The following is an 18,789-nucleotide window of genomic DNA, read 5'->3' as shown; positions in this document are numbered from 1 at the left end:
ACTTTCTGTGCTTGACTAGTGAACCAGAGAATAACTCGGATTTTGTTTGTCAATGTTACACTTTATCAGTATACTGTATAAACTATAGATCAACAATTTTTGGGAGTTGGGGGGTGAAAATCCCTTATCTACATCATTCCGTAATTGTTCTATACCTATGACAATATTAATGCAAAAATGTTTGCTTATATGATAAAATTAACGTAACAGTTCAAAATTAATCTTAGGAAAAATTACTGTATTTTATTACTAGTTGAAGAATATTATGTTAGTGAGAGAAAGGGGAAGAGACAAACTTCCTTTGATCATGATCATTAACTGAAGGTAGATCAGTGACAAATCACTTTACCTTCATCAATTTGACTTTCAACTTAAGACTTGTGCAGATGAAGGTCATTTCTATAACTGAGCATCTCTAAAGTCATGCACAAGGTCACAAATTTTCTGGATCTAGATATAAGGTAAATAGTCATATGTTGTATGTGGTATGAAAAGATTTGTCTTTTTTAATATTATTTTAAAATTCATGTCACTGAATGAAACGTAGTACTTAACCTATCTTGTGTGATCTGGTTTCAGCCTTTTTGACACTCCATCTTGTCATTAGAAACCCACTACATCATAATCATGTACACCCAGAGGCAAAGGTATTGTGTAAATTTAAAGATATATATTTAGATAAACATTTTAAAAATGTGCACAGTCTCTGCGTTATTGAGGAATTGTGTAGGACCTGATACACTGTAAACAATATAAGCCAGATCAACTCTGATTTATTATTGACATGCATGTAAAATTTCCAGACAGCTGAGATTTCACCAAGCAGTTTAAACTTGGGACTAAAGTTATCTCCCTCTCTAGAAAGTAAGCATTGGTTCAGCGTTACCTCCCTGTTTGGTGACTCTTGTGGGTAAAACATCAAATACTTAGTGTCAATAGCTGTGTAGTGATATATGATGCAATATAGATTACACTTTTATGACCAACACTCTACATGAATCATCTCGGGCCATGTCAGGGAGAGGGACCGGCCTAATATAGCTCTCTCAGGTAAATACCAACATTGGCGGTTAAGTATATACTGTAGTACTGAGGGGATTTGGACTGGTGTTTCCTCCCTTTGCAGGTGCTTGTGAGCTGACAGGACGCGCGTCTCTAAGTGTCATCGGATGTGTGTTTCCTGTGTGTTGTGTAGGCTTGATTTGGGATTATTGTGAGGTTATCCGGAGATACATCAAGGGCCTGCAAAAAGGAAAAAATTATATTATCTCTGGGAAAACAAATTATGGAGATAAGGATATGATTGTATTTTTGAGAGAATTATTGATAAATAAGGGAGTAACTTATGGTTTTTATCGTACAGTGTCTTACAAGTTGATATCTTTAATTATGTTGTGAAGTTTCCCCGGGATGAACCCCAATGATGTAGATGACTGTTTACAATGTATCTTACTGTTTGTGTTCAGACAGTCTAACATTTTTCATTTGTGCAAAGTGTTTGATTGGTTTTCTATCTGACTGACATTTTTGAGGGATATTAATAATCAGTGGATCATGGATGCTATGCTGAAATCTCTTTACTTTGATCTCAAACAGGTAAGAATAAAATTTGGAATCCATATACAGAACTCTATACATCAGAGATGGACTTTTTGACATGTATTCAGACACTAACATCCCTTGGAAAAAACTGTCCAAAAATTGGGCCTTCCTGTCTGAAATTTTCTGTTGACAATGCAATAATGGTTCCTTCCTAGTACTCAGTCTATTACAATAAACTAGATGCATTATAACCTCTTATTTTGCAACATAATAATTGGGTACTGAATGCTAACAAATTTCAAATGAGTCAGAATTTTCTTCACCACACCTCCAAATTTTCTGCCTTGCATAATTTTGCAATTACTACATTGACCTATGAATTTTGACACTTGATAAAAGATTTGTACTTGAAAGTTTCCTTGTGCCAAAGTTAGCAAGTACTAACAGTCGTACTGAGTAGAGTTGCTGTCAAACTACCAAGAAAGTCGCCTAGTAAAAATGTGAAACATTTTTCACTGCTATAATGCAATGTTTACAAACTGCCCTTTTCTGAAATACACCAGTACTGGAAGGTCCATTATTTGGTCGTAAAACATTAATACCTGAAGAGAAAATGTGTCTGTATCTTCAATATCTTAATTGAACTGAGTAAAATTTTATAGTGGGTACATTTACATGTGAAGGTAAGGGGCTTTTGTGAGTGACCTGAATACAATTTTATTGTTGTGGACCTCTCAATTATCTACAAGAACTACATATATCACAAACAATGGGTAGATAAACAGTTTACCTGGACAGGTAAAAATAGACCCAGAACATCATGCAGGGGTGATCAAGAAAATATTGCACTGTAAGATATTCATGCTTGAAAGGATTGACATAACATGAGGACAAACATGGGAATTACCCGATTTTAATTTTTTTTTTTTTTATTTATTATTATTATTATTATTTTTTTTTTTTTGCATTGAGCTTGAATATTGAACCATTTGAAAAATGCAATTAAAGAGAAAAAAAAGGTAGTAGAAAAAAGACTATATCATATTAACATTGGCCCCTTTGTATCATTGTAGACTGATTCTGATACATTACTCAGGTGATATTCAGGATGTCCTGAATAATTCATAATCCATTGTTCAGCCGCGTGATGCTTTATTACACATATTTCCATCATGTCTCTTTATAACTACATGACTAAGATAGGTATCATATATTTTCCATATATGCCATTGACCTTTTATAATAGACTCTTTTATTGCAAAACTTTAAAATCCCTTTGATTCAATAATATTTCCGTGAGGCAATAATTGGATTACCTGTGACTACGGCTATATAAATGAATCACATTCATGCGTGTTGTTGTTGACATAGTACATTTCAGACATATATGTACTTAGTTGCATGACTGCAGGATAAGTGCCCTTAAGAAGAATGTAACATTGGATTTTTAGCCAGCTGAGTATAGGATGTACTCTTCCGCTGTCGATGAAAATCTGATGGCTCATCTATGTCTGAATCTGCCTTACTAAGCCTCCCATGTACTTAAGAAAATGATCAATAAAAATTTGGTCTACTTTAGTATGACAAGGCATGAGAATAGAGAAATGAAATATTCTAGCAACTTTTGAAGATAAAATCTTTCAACTTTGGAAGATGGTCTGCATTTTCAATTATTTCTACCTACCTTGAGATGGACAAGTCGATGGATGTTCAAATAAAATATAATTTGTTCTTGTGCATATTTAACAACAAACTTTTTTTGCAACTGCTGTAACTGCATTGAACATTTATCAAGCTTTGCTGATTTAGTAAACAGATTTTGTTCAAAGTTCTTTGCCTGAGAGAGAGAGGGAGAGAGAGCATTGGTATGTATGTATAAAGTCTATGAGCTAGCAAAGACTGTGTTCATCAATGCATGACAAATGATGTTTAGTCTCCATGTAAACAAGCAGTATGGATATATCCTTATAAGTCTCGATCATTTTTTTGTCATGCATCATGTTGTGGTGACATCGAGACATACTGGTAAACAGGTGTCACCTGATCTTATATCATCACAAAACTACACAACAACACTTTATCTATTGGCAGATAATACACTCTAAGTACCATACTCAAAATCTTCAAAAATTAACATGTTTCTCACTGTTTCTCATCAACTTGTACTTCCATAATATATGCTCCTCTATATCTCTCCAACTATATATATGTCAAATTTTCATATACTAAATACCTCTCTGTAATTTTTTTTAATCGAACACCTAGTATACAGGGTATAAACTACACAATCAAAATTAAACAACTGTTTTTAATAAGATCGAGATTAAGAGATGCCACCTGTTTTGAGTATTCATTAATAAGTAAGTGCCGAGTACTGGAATTTTGAACAAGTACCAGGTACTAGTGCATTAAAGTAAATTGGTGCAGAGGACATACACAAATTCCCTGTCACACTGAGATTGACACAGGCTGTAAATCCTATAAGTGCCATTATACCAATGTACAACTCAGACTTTTCACACACACACACAAAGCAATTAATAAAACATGCACCCTCCAAATGTCATAAATCAGTTACAAGTACTGTTATGGTATAATAGAACAATCTTTTCCCAGGGAAAATGTTTGCCTCAGTATTAATCTTTATCAATACATTAAAAAAAATTTTAATTTTTTTTTCTTCTTTTCTTAGATCTAAAAATAAGTCTCATATAGTGTGGAAAAGCGTACATTCTTTCACTGACATATATTATATATTTATTAAATAATTATATTAAACAAATTAAAAATCAATATTCAAAGCATTTCCTCCCAAATATAATATTTAGCATTCAGAATACAGGGTTTTCCTTCAGTGACAGGAGCTACACAAGAGGGGGCCTTATGACAGGGACCTGGGCGTGACGATGATTAATTATTCATTTCCATCAGGTCATTCTTGATTAACCTCAGATGCCACACACAGCTGTACAGGATCACTGTTAGTACTGTGGCAGAAAAATCAATCGCATGGATTAAAATTTAAAACCCTTCTTCACAGTGTGCACAGCAACCCCTATCTTAATTTCCATGTCTATTCATCACCTAGCTGTGGTAAGGATGATTTGGTGCATATGTACCCCATGACTAGTATGGACAATCCCAGTATGAATCAGGCCTGTCATTGATTTAATCTCAAGTTGGAAACAAATTGTGTCCCTAAAAATCTTAACTAATTAGGTTATTTTGTTATGTGATAAGTGTTTAAATAAGCATATTTCAGTGTACATGAGAAAGGTGCTATATTCTCCCATAAATTATGCAACATCTGTGTTATAGCTGCTGTTTTACATTGCATACAAGTAGTGTGGACACCTGATGGCACTATTAGGGAATTATATGCACAATCAATCGACCATAATCAGTCATCTTTCAGTCAGGCCAGCACTACTGATGCATGAACTGTCCTTCCAGGGCCAGAAGTGTCATGCATGGTTAATTCAATATGGTGAAGTCCTGTAAAAAGTAAGTGTCTAGCAGTTACAAAGCTGTTTTCATCTCAACCATGTAAAAACTTAACACCTGGTAAAATGTAATTGTAGAAATATGGCCATATTAAAGAATTCTCTGGTTGGCAGCTTTAATCACATATGGTGCTATCAAGAGATTGTGTCTTTGGTTACTAAAATGACTTTAAAGGTTGTTGTTCATTTCAACATTTGCTGTATGTATGATTACTTCAGTTTTGCCTTATAGTTCTTTGGTCATTTCTTAGACACATTCATCACTTTGTCTAAGTAGAGAGGGTTCAAATCCCTAATGAATATTTTGACTAAACTGTTAAAGCATCTCACTTTGAATAAACAAACCATATTTGGAGAAAATGTTGAATATTGGACTGCAGCTCTACAGCATTTACTTGATATGTTCTGATCTAACAGAAGTAAGAAAGAGTTGGTCAGCTAGGATTCATCACTGGTCCAAGAAAAGTTAGGGTCAGGGTCAAAAAGTGTTCAGCACAGGTCCAAGAAAAGCAACCTGGATCAGCTAGCATTCATCACTGGTCCAAGAAAAGAAAATTGGATCAGATAGCACATCACTGGTCCAAATGAAGCAGAATCAGGGTCAAGGAGTAGTCCTCATTGGTCCAACAATAACAGAGTCAGGGTCAGGTAACATTTAATTATCACTGGTCCAAGAAAAGCAGACTGGATCATTCCTAACTGGTCCAATGAAAGCAGAGTGTGTCAGGTAGAAATCACCACTCATCCAACAAAAACAGAGTTAGGGTCAGGTAATATTTATCAAAGGTCCAACAAAAGCAGAATGGGTCAGCTGGCATTCATCACTGAGTGGTCCATACAAAAGCAGAATGGGTCAGGTTAAATACCATATCCCTGGTACATGTATCCTGAACAGCCCAAAATATAATACTTGAAGCTATTCCACTCAGCATACAGGGTATAATGTTGCAGCAGCCATGAATTAATCAACTACACTTCATTTAAAAATGTTGCATTCTTAATTTTAAGAAAACTGAGGGATAAGAGTTACTGCCCTTTGTTATCTCTCCATTGATTTTTGGTAACCTTTGATAGATGAAAAATAGGTGGCAAGTTTATTGACTCATTGTTTATGATAAAAGCATTAAGTGTTGTTTTATAAATATGATTTTAAATATGAAAACATTGCATTCTCTGCAGTCTACCTTTTCAGTTTTGAAATTTATTTAAAATTTATTTCCATAAGTTATTGAGAGAATGCAGGACTAATTAATTTAATGTAGAGTTGACACACAATATCTCACACACACAAAAAAGAGCTTCTGTAGAAACAGATGTCAGGTCTGCATGTGTGAAATCAATTCTACCATAATAACATAGTACATTAAATCAGAGACAAGGTGTGTGTCATTTCAATTTCATTTTGCCACAGTGGCTTGAGAAAATGCCACAAATGCTTTTAATATTGTGTTATTGGTAGTTGTCAAATAAGCTGATGGTAGTCATTAGAGTACAACATATAGGTGTAAGCTCTTCTTTACCTCTCTCTCTCTGCTTTAATAGAACTAGTAGGTCCTAGTAGGTCCTAATGCTTTGATTTAACTGAGGAGTATAATTATTTAGCATTTATATCTATGGACATTTTTTCATTATCTAGTAGTTATTTTGTGATCAGGTGAAATGTCTAGGAATTCCTCTGAATATTTTTAAATGGACCTTTTGAATACACTTGGAATGTTAATTTTACTGGTTAAGGTAGGATTTTGTTGTCTTGTTGTATATCCAATCATGTTGTGGAGATATCGCTATATATTGGGAACTTGGACAATGATTTAGAGGTATAAAACAAATATCCAACATCAGAGTCAAGTGGTTAGGGTGTGGTGAAGATCCCTACAGTGGCATGTGAATTAGGTCACGTAGGGAAAATCCTCTCGGAGCTAGCTCAGGTATGTCATCGGCCAGGTAAATGTCTGATAGAGACTACGGGAGTCATTTCTGTTTACCTGCACCAAGTTTGTTTTGCAATGTGTCATGTGCAATATTTGTACGAATATTTCATTGAGGTAAATGCAGGCTTTTAGTCAGGTTTGGCAGTATCTTGGATTTCTTGTACAGTATAGAAGGATATAATTAAGGTGAATAGGGTAAGTGTTTTTGATGCCTTTGTAATAGATAGGAGAAGTCTTTATATAATAAGTTTACATCAGATTTGGTGGTCATTGTGTTTGAATTATTATGTGTTAATCTGCACTTATGCAAGTGGCCATAATTTCCAGGTAAGATATTTGTGTACCTGTGACAGATCACCTGGATTACATACCTGTGTAATGATGTGGAACATACATAAGTAATACAGTATATCAACCAAAAATTAAATGTTTCTGATGGTCAACCCTCTTGTGAAATACAAGTGTAGACTTTCACATTCTATTTTTTTTTTTACAAACATTGCTGGAGGAAGTTTACCAAACTATTGGATCACTAAAAATTACCTACTTTTCTTTAATATCAAAGATTTATATCATCCAGTAGATATAAAAAAGGAGGAAAAGTTTATTTAATAATTTTGCTCTGATTTAGAATTGTATCAGAATAAATATTTTATCTGAGAAATTTTTGTTCAGGTTAAAAACAGGTAAAAAAAAAAAGATCCTAATCTGTTATCAGTATTACAAAATTACAGGACATGTACATAGTGGAGGTAATAAAATGTTTACAAACTGTGTCATAAATCATGAGTATTTATGTTTATTTACTAATTAAAATGGGATCACAAAAGAAAATATTTTTTGCCCATGCAGTCATAAGTCAGTGGCCTCATGCTAAAACACTTTGAGACTAATTTGTATGTTTACATGTGACCATGATATAATATCACTTGTTCAAAACAAGTCCTTGTGCAACAATTTTTTTTTTATCAGTATCAGATTAAAGAAGAGCTTGTTCATTTATCAATAGATCAACTGTGAAACTTTAGTTACACAATAGATAGATACAAGTTTTCTATACATTTCCAGGAAAACATGTAATATACTCTTCTTGGAAAAACAAAACATATATATACTATCAACAAGGAATTATTTCATCATTTTATCTTGAAAGCAGTGGCTTTGGAAGTCAAAAATCATTAGAATATGTTTATGTATGTGTTACTAACCTTATCCTTTTAAGGTGCTCTAATCATCCTCTGTAGGTGCTCTATCTCCTATTTCTGTCCACTACATCCTCCTTATGTATGTCTTATTGCTGTCTACTACATCCTCTGTAGGTGCTCTGTCTCCTTTGTCTGTCTACTACATCCTCTGTAGGTGCTCTGTCTCCTTTGTCTGTCTACTACATCCTCTGTATTTGTTCTTTCTCCTATGTCTGTCTACTGCATCCTCTGAAGGTGTTCTTTCTCCTATGTCTGTCCACAGCATCTTCTGTAGGTGCTCTATCTCCAATATCTGTCCACTACAACCTCCTTAGGTGCTATATCTCTTATTGCTGTCTACTAAATCCTCTGTAGGTGCTCTGTCTCCTATGTCTGTCCACTACACCCTCTGTATGTGTTTTTTCTCCTATGTCCATCTACTACATCCTATGTAAGTGCTCTATCTCCTATTTCTGTCCACTACATCCCAGAAGATGCTATGTCCACTGCATCCTCTGTAGGTGCTCTATCTCCAATGTCTGTCCACTACATCCTTTGTAGGTGCTCTGTCTCCTTTGTTTGTCAACTACATCCACTGTAGTTGTTCTCTCTCCTTTGTCTGTCCACTACATCCTCTGAAGGTGCTACATGTATGTCCACTGCATCCTCTGTAGGTGCTCTGTCTTCTGCATCCCCTAGAGGTGCTTTGCCTATTGCATGTTTTGGAGATACATTGTCTACCAGTCTCTGGGGGTGCTCTGTTCCACTTCATCACCTGGAAGTGCTCTGTCCAACACATCCTTGGAGGTGCTGTGTCCACTTCATCCTATGGAGGTGTTCTGTCCAAGCTGCATCCTCAGAAGGTTTTTATTATTGAATCTTTTGGAGGTGCTCTTTTTACTACATCATCCTGAGGTGCTCTGTCCTCTGAATTTCTAAAGATTCTTTGTCTTTTGCATCTTTTGGAGATACATTTTTTAACCAGCCTCTGAAGGTGCTCTGTTCACTGCAACCTCTGGAAGTGCTCAGTCCACTCAAGCTATTGAGGGTGCTCTGTCAATAACTTTTATTGGAGATGCTCCATCCATATTTTTTGTAGTGCTCTGTTCAGTACATCCTTTGGAAACACTCTTCTATTGCATTCTTTGGAGATACATTGTTCACCATCCTCTTTTGGTGCTCTTACCACTGCATACCGTATAAGTGCTGATTTAGCGAGATGCAAATTTAGCAATTTTTCCTAAAAATTTGATATTGTATTTTTGTGAGAAGTAATTTTAGCGATTTTGTGATACATAGAAAGATAATGATAACCTCCGATATGGAATGAATTGTTAGCGATATTAAATTTTAGCGATCTTTACAACCTCGCTAAAAATGCCAAAATTGAATCCTTGCTAAAATTTCTGCTTATACAGTATTTTGAGATGCTTTGTCTACTATATCCATTGGATATGCTTTGTCCACTCAGCATCTTGAGGTGCTCTACTAACTCAGATTCTATGACTGCCCTATACACTGTAGTTTGTTCACAACTGCCTTTAAAGTTCATTGCACCATCTGAAATAATTTTGTCTTAGTACAGTACATATACTACCAAATACCTTTGCTCTTTGAAAACTGACAAGAAATATTTGCTTATAAATGTTTCTGAAGCAGAATCAATAAAATGATTTAATACATAATAAAAAATGAAATACATTGTACATTTGAAGAATGCTTGTGAATTTTAGATGTTTATGAAATGTTTACTGATGAAGATTCAGTAGTTCTTTCAGTTTAGATGTCATTTCATTGAAATATTGTCATGTTTGCCTTGATATAGTGAACAGCAGAAGTATACAGAACAAGTCTGAGTCTGACATTGTTTTTATTTTTTATTATTTAATGATTCATGCAGTGCAAAATTTACTCTTTTGAAATGGCCTCTTTTAGTTCTGCTTGGTAATTGGGAAAAAGTATCACTGGGTACTTTGTTTCATGTTTTTTTTAAAGAATGAAACATCAGCTACTTTAGAATGGTTACTTTGTTTCAGTGTTAAAATATAGAATTTATGAAGTCCTGATAAGCTGAAGTATTAAGTGTGGGTTATAGCTCAGACAAATTATTCACAGACAATTCTTGAGAGGTCCACTTTGTCCCATTTTGCCCTAGCTCCACAACCTTAACCTGTCTATGCTGTCGGTGACCCTGTCTGCAATTGTATGTGCTGTTGGTGTGTGTAATAAAACATGAGATAATTGGACACTCTCCATTCTATTATACCTGTGTCCCTTTTAACCTTGCTTAACATAATTTCTTTTTTACCTTCGTATGATTCCCTTCAAGTTAGGAAGAAGTGAATGCCCTTGAGAATGATGCTTGAAGGGCAAGCGGAACATTTTGATTTCATAAACTTCACTTATTAAAGTTCTTCCTATGACATCCCTTCCATTAATTGCTTTATTTAACAAACATGTACTATATGGCAATTAATCTTTGTAAAAAATATATAATATCTGTTGCACTCAATATTTTTTATTTTGAAATGCACTATACAATGCTCTTTATTTGTGTGATTGTAAAATGAAAACTGGACTTTTACTCCACATTATTATGCATTAGAAATTCAGACTGAGATTATGATAGGGGGACATTTAAATGTCTAAATTCTTTATTTGTTTACTTTGATGTTATTAAGTCTAGTGAATTCTTTCCCATGTCCCTATTTCAGATAGACTAAAACAAATATTTTTATTTTTACAACCATTTGTTTGAACCATGAATTGAATGAACACATGTGGTATAGTAAATGACCCCAATTTTAAACAGAATCTAAAGCCTGTACACTTAACAATTTCCAATTTGTATCTAACATAAGAGAAAATAATAAACCAGAACTTCATCATTTTTTTTAAATCTCAAAACCTATTGCTTGTTGCATCAATAAACAAACACAATCTCTTTATTCTTTCATAGCTTAGTTTTTATGTTAAGGTTGCTGAATTATAGGACTATACACTATGAAAACTATTATTAATTAAACTTGTGATATTTATGCAAGAATGTTTTATTAAATTTTAATGTTGAAGACATTAAGAAGACATATTCTGCTCTGAAGTTTGAATACATGATACTAATTCTAGAGTAACCTTTTCCACATGAAGTCAGTTGTATATGTGTTTGGGAATACCTCTTTGAAGTAGACTGATTCTTTTGTACTAACTGTGATACGAAGTCATGTGACTCATTGAAATATTTTAGATGATGGTGGATGTTTTACCAACAGAAGTTGCAGATTTGAGCTCACTGCGATCATGTCCGGAGTCTGACTCGGATAGTGACGACATTTTCAATGGAATCTCCCTTATGTCCAGTGAGGATATTGATGTGGCAAGCATGGACAGAATCGTAAGTTACTCTTGGCCTGCTCTCATATGTTTGATTTTCTTGTGTACTGTATTATTGAGGGTTTTAATAGCAATAGTCCATGAAAGAATGTTTCTATCTTCTCTGATACTGAAAAACTAACTTGCAGACATTACTGTCATATACTTTTTGTGGCATTTAATACATGCATAAATATGCATGTCCTACTAAATTGATGTCAGAGAAAAATTTAATTTACAAATCTTGATCTTCTTGTATCTAATATTAATTAAAATTCTCAGATTAAGGCAAGAGTTTGCAAAATACAATCTATTTACATGTGAAAAATGCATGAGTGGATGTTAGAAGGTATTCTGGTTCAAAAAATGATAGCAAGACATTAAAAATACTGGTACCAGCAGTGTAGGGGAGATAACTTAGGTATGAGCTACACAAAACAAACAGTATTGAGATATATATTCACACTTTGACATGTTTGAGTCAAAGTGTGTTTTAGGATGTGATCAATGGACATCAGTGTTTTACTTTTCAGTAAACATAAATGTACATCAATTATAATTCAATTTTAGATTATAGTGATTGTGATACTTGTAGTTTTCTGTTGTAGGACCCCTATCTCTCAGTAACTTTAATACCTTGATTTGTCTGTTGTAGGATCCAATTGTTACCCATAATTTTTCTGTTGTAGGACTCCTGTCTCTCAGTAACTTTAATATTGTGATTTGTCTGATGTAGGATCCAATTCCTTTGTTTACCTGTAATTTTTCTGTTGTAGGACCCCTGTCTCTCAGTAACTTTAATATTGTGATGTCTTTTGTAGGATCTGGTTCCTCTGTTACCTGTAATTTTCTTTTGTAGGACACATGTCTCTCAGTGACTGTGATGTCTGTAATATTCTGTTGTCAGTACCCAGTCTCTGTGACTGAGATACTTGTCATTTTCTGTTGTAAGATCCTGACCCTTAAGTTATTTAAACCTTTAATTTTCTCTTGTAGGACCCGGGTCCCTCAGTGATTGTGATACCTGTGATTAGTGCCCCAGTCTTTCTGGGACTGTTATGCCTTTATTTTTCTGTTGTAGAACCCCAGTCCCTCAGTGATTGTGATACCTGTGAGTAGTGCCCCAGTCTGTCTCTGACTGTTATACCTGAGTGTAATTTTCTGTTGTAGGACCCGGGTCCCTCAGTGATTGTGATACCTGTGAGTAGTGCCCCAGTCTCTCTGGGACTGTTATACCTGTAATTTTCTGTTGTAGAACCCTGGTCCCTCAGTGATTACGATACCTGTGAGTAGTGCCCCAGTCTTTCTGGGACTGTTATACCTTTATTTTTCTGTTGTAGAACCCTAGTCCCTCAAGGATTGCGATACCTGTGAGTAGTACCCCAGTCTCTCTCTCTGACTGTTATACCTGTAATTTTCTGTTGTAGAACCCCAGTCCCTCAGTGATTATGATACCTGTGAGTAGTACCCCAGTCTCTCTGTGACTGCTATACCTTTAATTTTCTCTTGTAGGACCCCGGTCCCTCAGTGATTGTGATACCTGAGCCTGGAATTCTGTCTGACCTAATCAGTGAAAGACTTCATGCCCTGGCTGATGATTACAGTGAGGAACCATCTCTTGACCAATGTGCCAAATTCTACCAGGAGTACAGGGAAGACGTCGTAGCCAATGAACGTCTTCTCTCCGACTCATCTGACAGCATGGACACAGATGAGGAAGAGTATGTCCAGCGAAGGAAACTCAAAAAACGTGTCCGATGGAAATCAAATATTTCAGGTGAGTCCTTTTGTAAACATGAGTTATTACTTTATCTTAAGTCAAGCATTGACATAAACATGCAAGTATGGATTTAGTGAATGGAAATGAATTTCAAAATATTTTGGTGTCATTTTTCTAAGTTTCCTTACAATTTATAGATATTGACATCTCTTTAAAAAGTTAAGAGTTTAATTTACAGGACAAGAAAACGAACACTATTCAAGTACTTCAGTTTTTAAATAAATAGCCGTCTTTAACAAAAAAAAAAAAACAACTTTGAGTAACTAAAACAAAACTTTTACTATCTGCACCCTGTTAGGATTTTTCCTCCCATGAATTCAGTCATCAACATTTACAACACTGGTTAAAGTATGTCGAGAGTGTGAATTGTTTCCTGTGAACATAATCTAAATACAGCTTTTAAGGAAACCACTCGTTATTGCTGCTGTCAAGTTAGTAGCCACTTGAAACGAATCTTGGTCATCAAAGTGAAGGAAGAAAGATAACTCTTACAAAACCCAACTACTGATCAAGTGATCATCAATATCCAGGTGATCTGGTTTTTGAAGTGTCATGAAAATTATTGATAAATCCATTCATGAAAGAAGAAGACAGTGTAAATTACTGAACTTCATTGCAGCGGATTTTATTAAGAGACATGGACTTTTCAAAATATCTGCACAAGCCTAACATTCTGGTGTATTTATTGATTACGGTAGCAGAAATATTTATCTTAAACATTATTTACTAGATCTCTACTAAATATTACACGCTGAGAATCACCTTGTTATTTTTTTCAAGATACTTTGAGATGTTTGAAAACATGAATGGACATATATGATGTAAGTAGTGTTCTTTCTTGGAAGCCAGAAGCGTGTATTTTAATCACTGTACCGAGCGCACCTGGTAGCGGTGGGAAAAAAATTACTCCGCGCTCAACGTGTTCCAACAAAAACACAAACACAAATAACTGTTTTCAGTTATGTCTTACTTATTAGTGGGTTATGATGTTTTAAATATAGCAAATTAATCATAACCTATGCCCATTTGGATAAATATTCTCAGGATTTGTAATAATGAAAAGAAATCCTAAGGATTATTTTCTTCTCCAAGTTTATTTCCGGCATGTTCACCTTCATGCGCGGATAGAATTGGTACCCTATCAAAAAATGGCAGCAAGTTCAACTACAAAGAGCAACCTTGATCTTTTGATCCTAGCAGGTAAAACTACTTAACTAAGTGTGTAGATAGATAACTGACAAAATCTCACAACAAACTTTTATGCCGTTTCATTCATATATTGAAACTTTTTTATTCCTAGTTCTTGTTACCTACGCAACCAGGAAGTGGAGATAAAATTACTCGCTTCCGGGGTATATTAAAAAGTATATTAAAATCTTTTTAACCGAGTTATGGCCACTGTTTACCTTTGTCAGCAATGTCACAGATATGACGAGCAGTCTATACTTATCAGGGTCTGTCATCCGCAGGTGTTTTAAAATTATGTTTTGCAACGTGTAGGAACAGCACACGTGGTTATAAAAGACATAAATATATCAGTATGTTTAATGTAATCCCAGAACATCTAACCAACAAATAAAAAGTTTTTATAATACTTAACATGAAAAAAAAAATAAATATCAATATTGGGTAAGAATATCACAGTTAAACAAAAATGATTTAGGTAATACCTAACTGCATACATTTGTGTTTTGATTTCCTACCATCACTTCATATTAAATGTTGTTGATGTTTTTAATTTTTAATGATGTGTTTGCATGCAGAAATGAGTTTTTTGAGTTTTCAAGTTTCTTTATTTCCTTAAGCCAACTGGCTCATCAGAATAATAATACAATCATGTTATTAAGGAAAAAAGAAAACAAAATCATACAGAGAGAGTGAACATAAAAAATACATAGATGAAAACTTAATACTATAGTCTTATACATTGATATTATTTTTTCTTAACAATGTGGCAGCATTCAAAAATTTGCCCAAATTTAACAGATCTTTAGTTTTATTAGAACTTAACAGTTGAATTAATTTAAAGGCACTAGGCTTGTTATAATAAAACTTTTTCAAAAATTTCTCTTTTAAATCGATATACAAAGGGCTTTTCAAAATAAAATGAAATTCGTCTTCTATATCATGGAGATTACAACATCATGTACATAATCTATTAATCTTTGGTATGTTATGGTATCGTCCTGTTTCAATATTCAACATATGATTTGATGAAAGTGTTAGTTACATATATTAAGTTAAAGTATTAGATGGGATCAAACCAACATGCCATTTATATATGACCCCCCCCCCCCCCCCCCGACTTTAAAATTACTACAATGGTTATTTGTCTGACAATTAATGAATAACAGAATAACAGTTCATTAAATTTACTTTAAGAAGTATACTATTTTTTTAAAAATATTTATTTAAATATATTTTTTAGTTCAAATAAAATTCAATTAAATTATTTACCTACTATGTGGTCTGGATTGAGGTATATATCATGTTTGAATTCCAACAAAGTGAAGACAAAATAATAAGGAAGATATAAAAATATTCTAATTGACATTGAAGATTATTTTTTAAAAAAAGTCGCAATCCTTTGAGTGAAATTGTGTTTATGTTTAAAGTTAATTTAAGCATATAATGATGAAGACAAAGATTTGCTGCAACGTTAAGTTGGTACAGCCATATATATATCATTTACTCACTTGAGTGAAAGGCTGAAATAAGCTTTTCTGACTAACTGATAAAGTCTGTCATTACTCTTTCTGTATTTCAACTGTTAAGTTGTGTTTCTGTTTTTTTTAATTTTTATTTATTTTTTATTTATTTTTACTTGAACACCACCGGACTAATTCCAACAAAAAAGTCATGGAGCATCCTCTTGAAAAAGAGAACAAGACTTGTTCAAATGAAAGGTCATAACCAAGGGGAAGTAATTTTTTTTAAAATGAAATTTCATGTATGGAGAGGGCAAGATTAAGTTTTTAGAACATTTGCCCAATCCCATTGTATATACATGTATTTTATGTTCAAATCAAGGGGAAGTAATAAAGAAATGAAGAAAATTTAATGACTTAATACTATCCACTCCAGAACCACTTGGCTATGTATCATGATAAAGTATAGATATATAATGAAGTATAGATATGTATAAATATTCCAAAATTATTGAATCTTCTGAAGAAAAGTTATCTTCATATAGACTAGAGTAGTTTGATAAAACAGGTAATGCAAATTATCACGCAAGCCACTCGATTGATCACATCATGAATAAAAAAAATTAGACAGTTATTCATAAAATACATAGTTTGATTAAAGTGAAATATGTCAGCTTTATATTATAATAGCACATTTTTGTATTATAACAACTTACAATAAGAAAGCATTTTTTTACCTGCCAGAAAATCTGTTTCAGTATGAGGCTGAGGGGCAATTTATTGTGATCGATTCAAACTTAAAATTTCATTGTCTTAAACATGTTAAAACTATAAGGTACTTTGTGTTTATTTTGTTTGTATAATTGTTTTGGCTGTAGAAAAAAAATGATATTGTTTGAAATAACTTCATTTGTACAACCAATGATAAAAAAAAAAGCTTAATTAATCCAAACAGAAATCAATCACTGTAGCCCCATATAAATTATACAGCAGGTTTTTGTGATTGCATCAAACAAGCAGACTGCAGCCAGTATTTGAACCACTCTACTTCATCTGTAGTGAGTATTGATCCACAGGCTTTCTGTCAGTGTTCCACTGATTCTATTGATCAAAGAGGAGAAATTTTACTTCCTTGTAGCCAGATCTGACTTCTCATTGGCCATTCTACGGCTGCTGACTTCCAATCATCTTTCAGCATCATCCAGGGTGTTTCAGTATGTTCTGATGTTGTTTAGGTTACTGGTTGTTTTAGGAACATTTTGGATGTCAGTAATTTTTAGAGATATATTTAGGTGAGTGCATTGAAGTTTTGTAATACATGGATTGAATATTTTAGTTTTTAAAGTTTTTTTTGTTTTGGTTTTTTGTTTTTCTTGGTTGAAAATTTGTCTATGTTCTCATAGATATTATGTTATAGTTGTAAAATTTTAATAATATACTAGTGTAAATTAGAAAAAACACGAACTACTTTAATTATTATGTAATTATTTAGTCAGTTGTCTTTCATAATGAGTTTTATCTGTAGGATGCATAGTTCAGTTTTAGCGTCACAGTTTTCTTTGAAGGAAACTGGAGTCTGTGATTGGAGGTAAATTGGAATTACGTGATATGATCTAGAGGGAAAACTGAAAATATGTATTGTAAAGTGTGTGTGTATATATATATATATAAAGCTTGAGTTGAATATGGTGTTAAAGGAAACGTTGGGTTCATTTTGTCTATATTTTGGGCTTCTTGTTGCAATACATCTGATTCCATCTAAGAGAACTATTTTATTTATAGTTTGGACTTGTTAGTATATAGATTTTGCTTTAAATTACATCACATCACACTATCAAACAGTTGCATATGCTGTATATTTGTATTATAGCATATCTAGGCATCTATAGGCACCTGAAAAGCTTGGTAACTTTCCTAGACTTTATCTAATACCAAGATAAGAGTTGCTTCTTATGTTATCATCAGTGACATCTTAATGTCCATACTATTAGTGAAGTGTCCTTTATCTGTTCTTCCTTCTGACTATCCTTATTTGTAAGTGGATTGAACGTGTAGATGCAACCATCTTTAATATGTTCATTTGATCTTCAGTATCTCTGATACTATGGATATGTTGAAGTGAGTTGGAAGTTCCAACCAATTTAACCTCTATGCATCGAATCCTTTCATATTATCTCATAGTTTTTTGGTGGGGCATTTTGAGTATGAGACAATAAAGTTTTACTGTATATATGGTACATAAAATTACTAGATTCATTATCAAGATGAAAATTATGGTTAATGTGTCTCAGTATCGGTGAATTTATCAGGTTCTGCCAGCTCAAAGATAATTAGCACTTAATTCATTACCTGTTGAATATGAAATTTATAATTTCAAATTCATTATAGTAAATAATGGTAGTAAGTATTGGGACCCTTAGAGGACAGTAAAAGCAAATAAAAGTAAATAAAATTAAATATAATTTGTGGGAAAAAACTCTCTTAAATATTTTGTTTTGATAAAACTGTGTGATATTGCAAATAGGATATTTTTGCTGGTTATTTACTCCTCATATTTCTTTCAATGTTTCAGTCTTGCAGTTACCTGCCTTCACAATTCCTAGAAATAGTCACAATTATAAGGCTATAAAAAAAAATTCCAAAATTCTCATCCAAATATTTAGCTCACCTGAGCCGAAGGCTCAAGTGAGCTTTTCTGATCACATTTTGTCTGTAGTCCGTCTGTCCGTCTGTCTGTCCGTCCGTCCGTCTGTAAACTAACTTTTCACATTTTCGACTTCTTCTAAAGAACCACTGGGCCAATTTCAACCAAACTTGCCACAAAGTATCCTT

The 18,789-nt window shown here is 33.6% G+C and overlaps 1 protein-coding gene across 1 annotated transcript in view; it reads left to right on the top strand.

Annotated features, from left to right (window-relative positions):
* Positions 1 to 1,377: 1,377 nt before the first annotated feature.
* LOC133193438 (ETS translocation variant 5-like) overlaps positions 1,378 to 18,789 on the top strand; it is a 54,022-nt gene continuing 36,610 nt past the window's right edge. The window contains exons 1-3 of the mRNA XM_061329383.1: positions 1,378 to 1,596; positions 11,405 to 11,551; positions 13,042 to 13,306. Coding sequence (XP_061185367.1) covers positions 1,555 to 1,596; positions 11,405 to 11,551; positions 13,042 to 13,306 — 454 coding nt within the window. The 5' untranslated portion in view covers positions 1,378 to 1,554. The remainder of the gene's footprint in view (positions 1,597 to 11,404; positions 11,552 to 13,041; positions 13,307 to 18,789) is intronic.

Source organism: Saccostrea echinata, unplaced genomic scaffold, assembly GCF_033153115.1.
Source record: "Saccostrea echinata isolate AGI-Se365-2 ecotype Australia unplaced genomic scaffold, CSIRO_AGI_Sech_v1 ptg000027l, whole genome shotgun sequence".
NCBI lineage: Eukaryota > Metazoa > Mollusca > Bivalvia > Ostreida > Ostreidae > Saccostrea > Saccostrea echinata.
The sequence above is the reverse complement of the archived record's forward strand: the minus strand, read 5'-3'. Positions and strand labels throughout refer to the sequence as shown.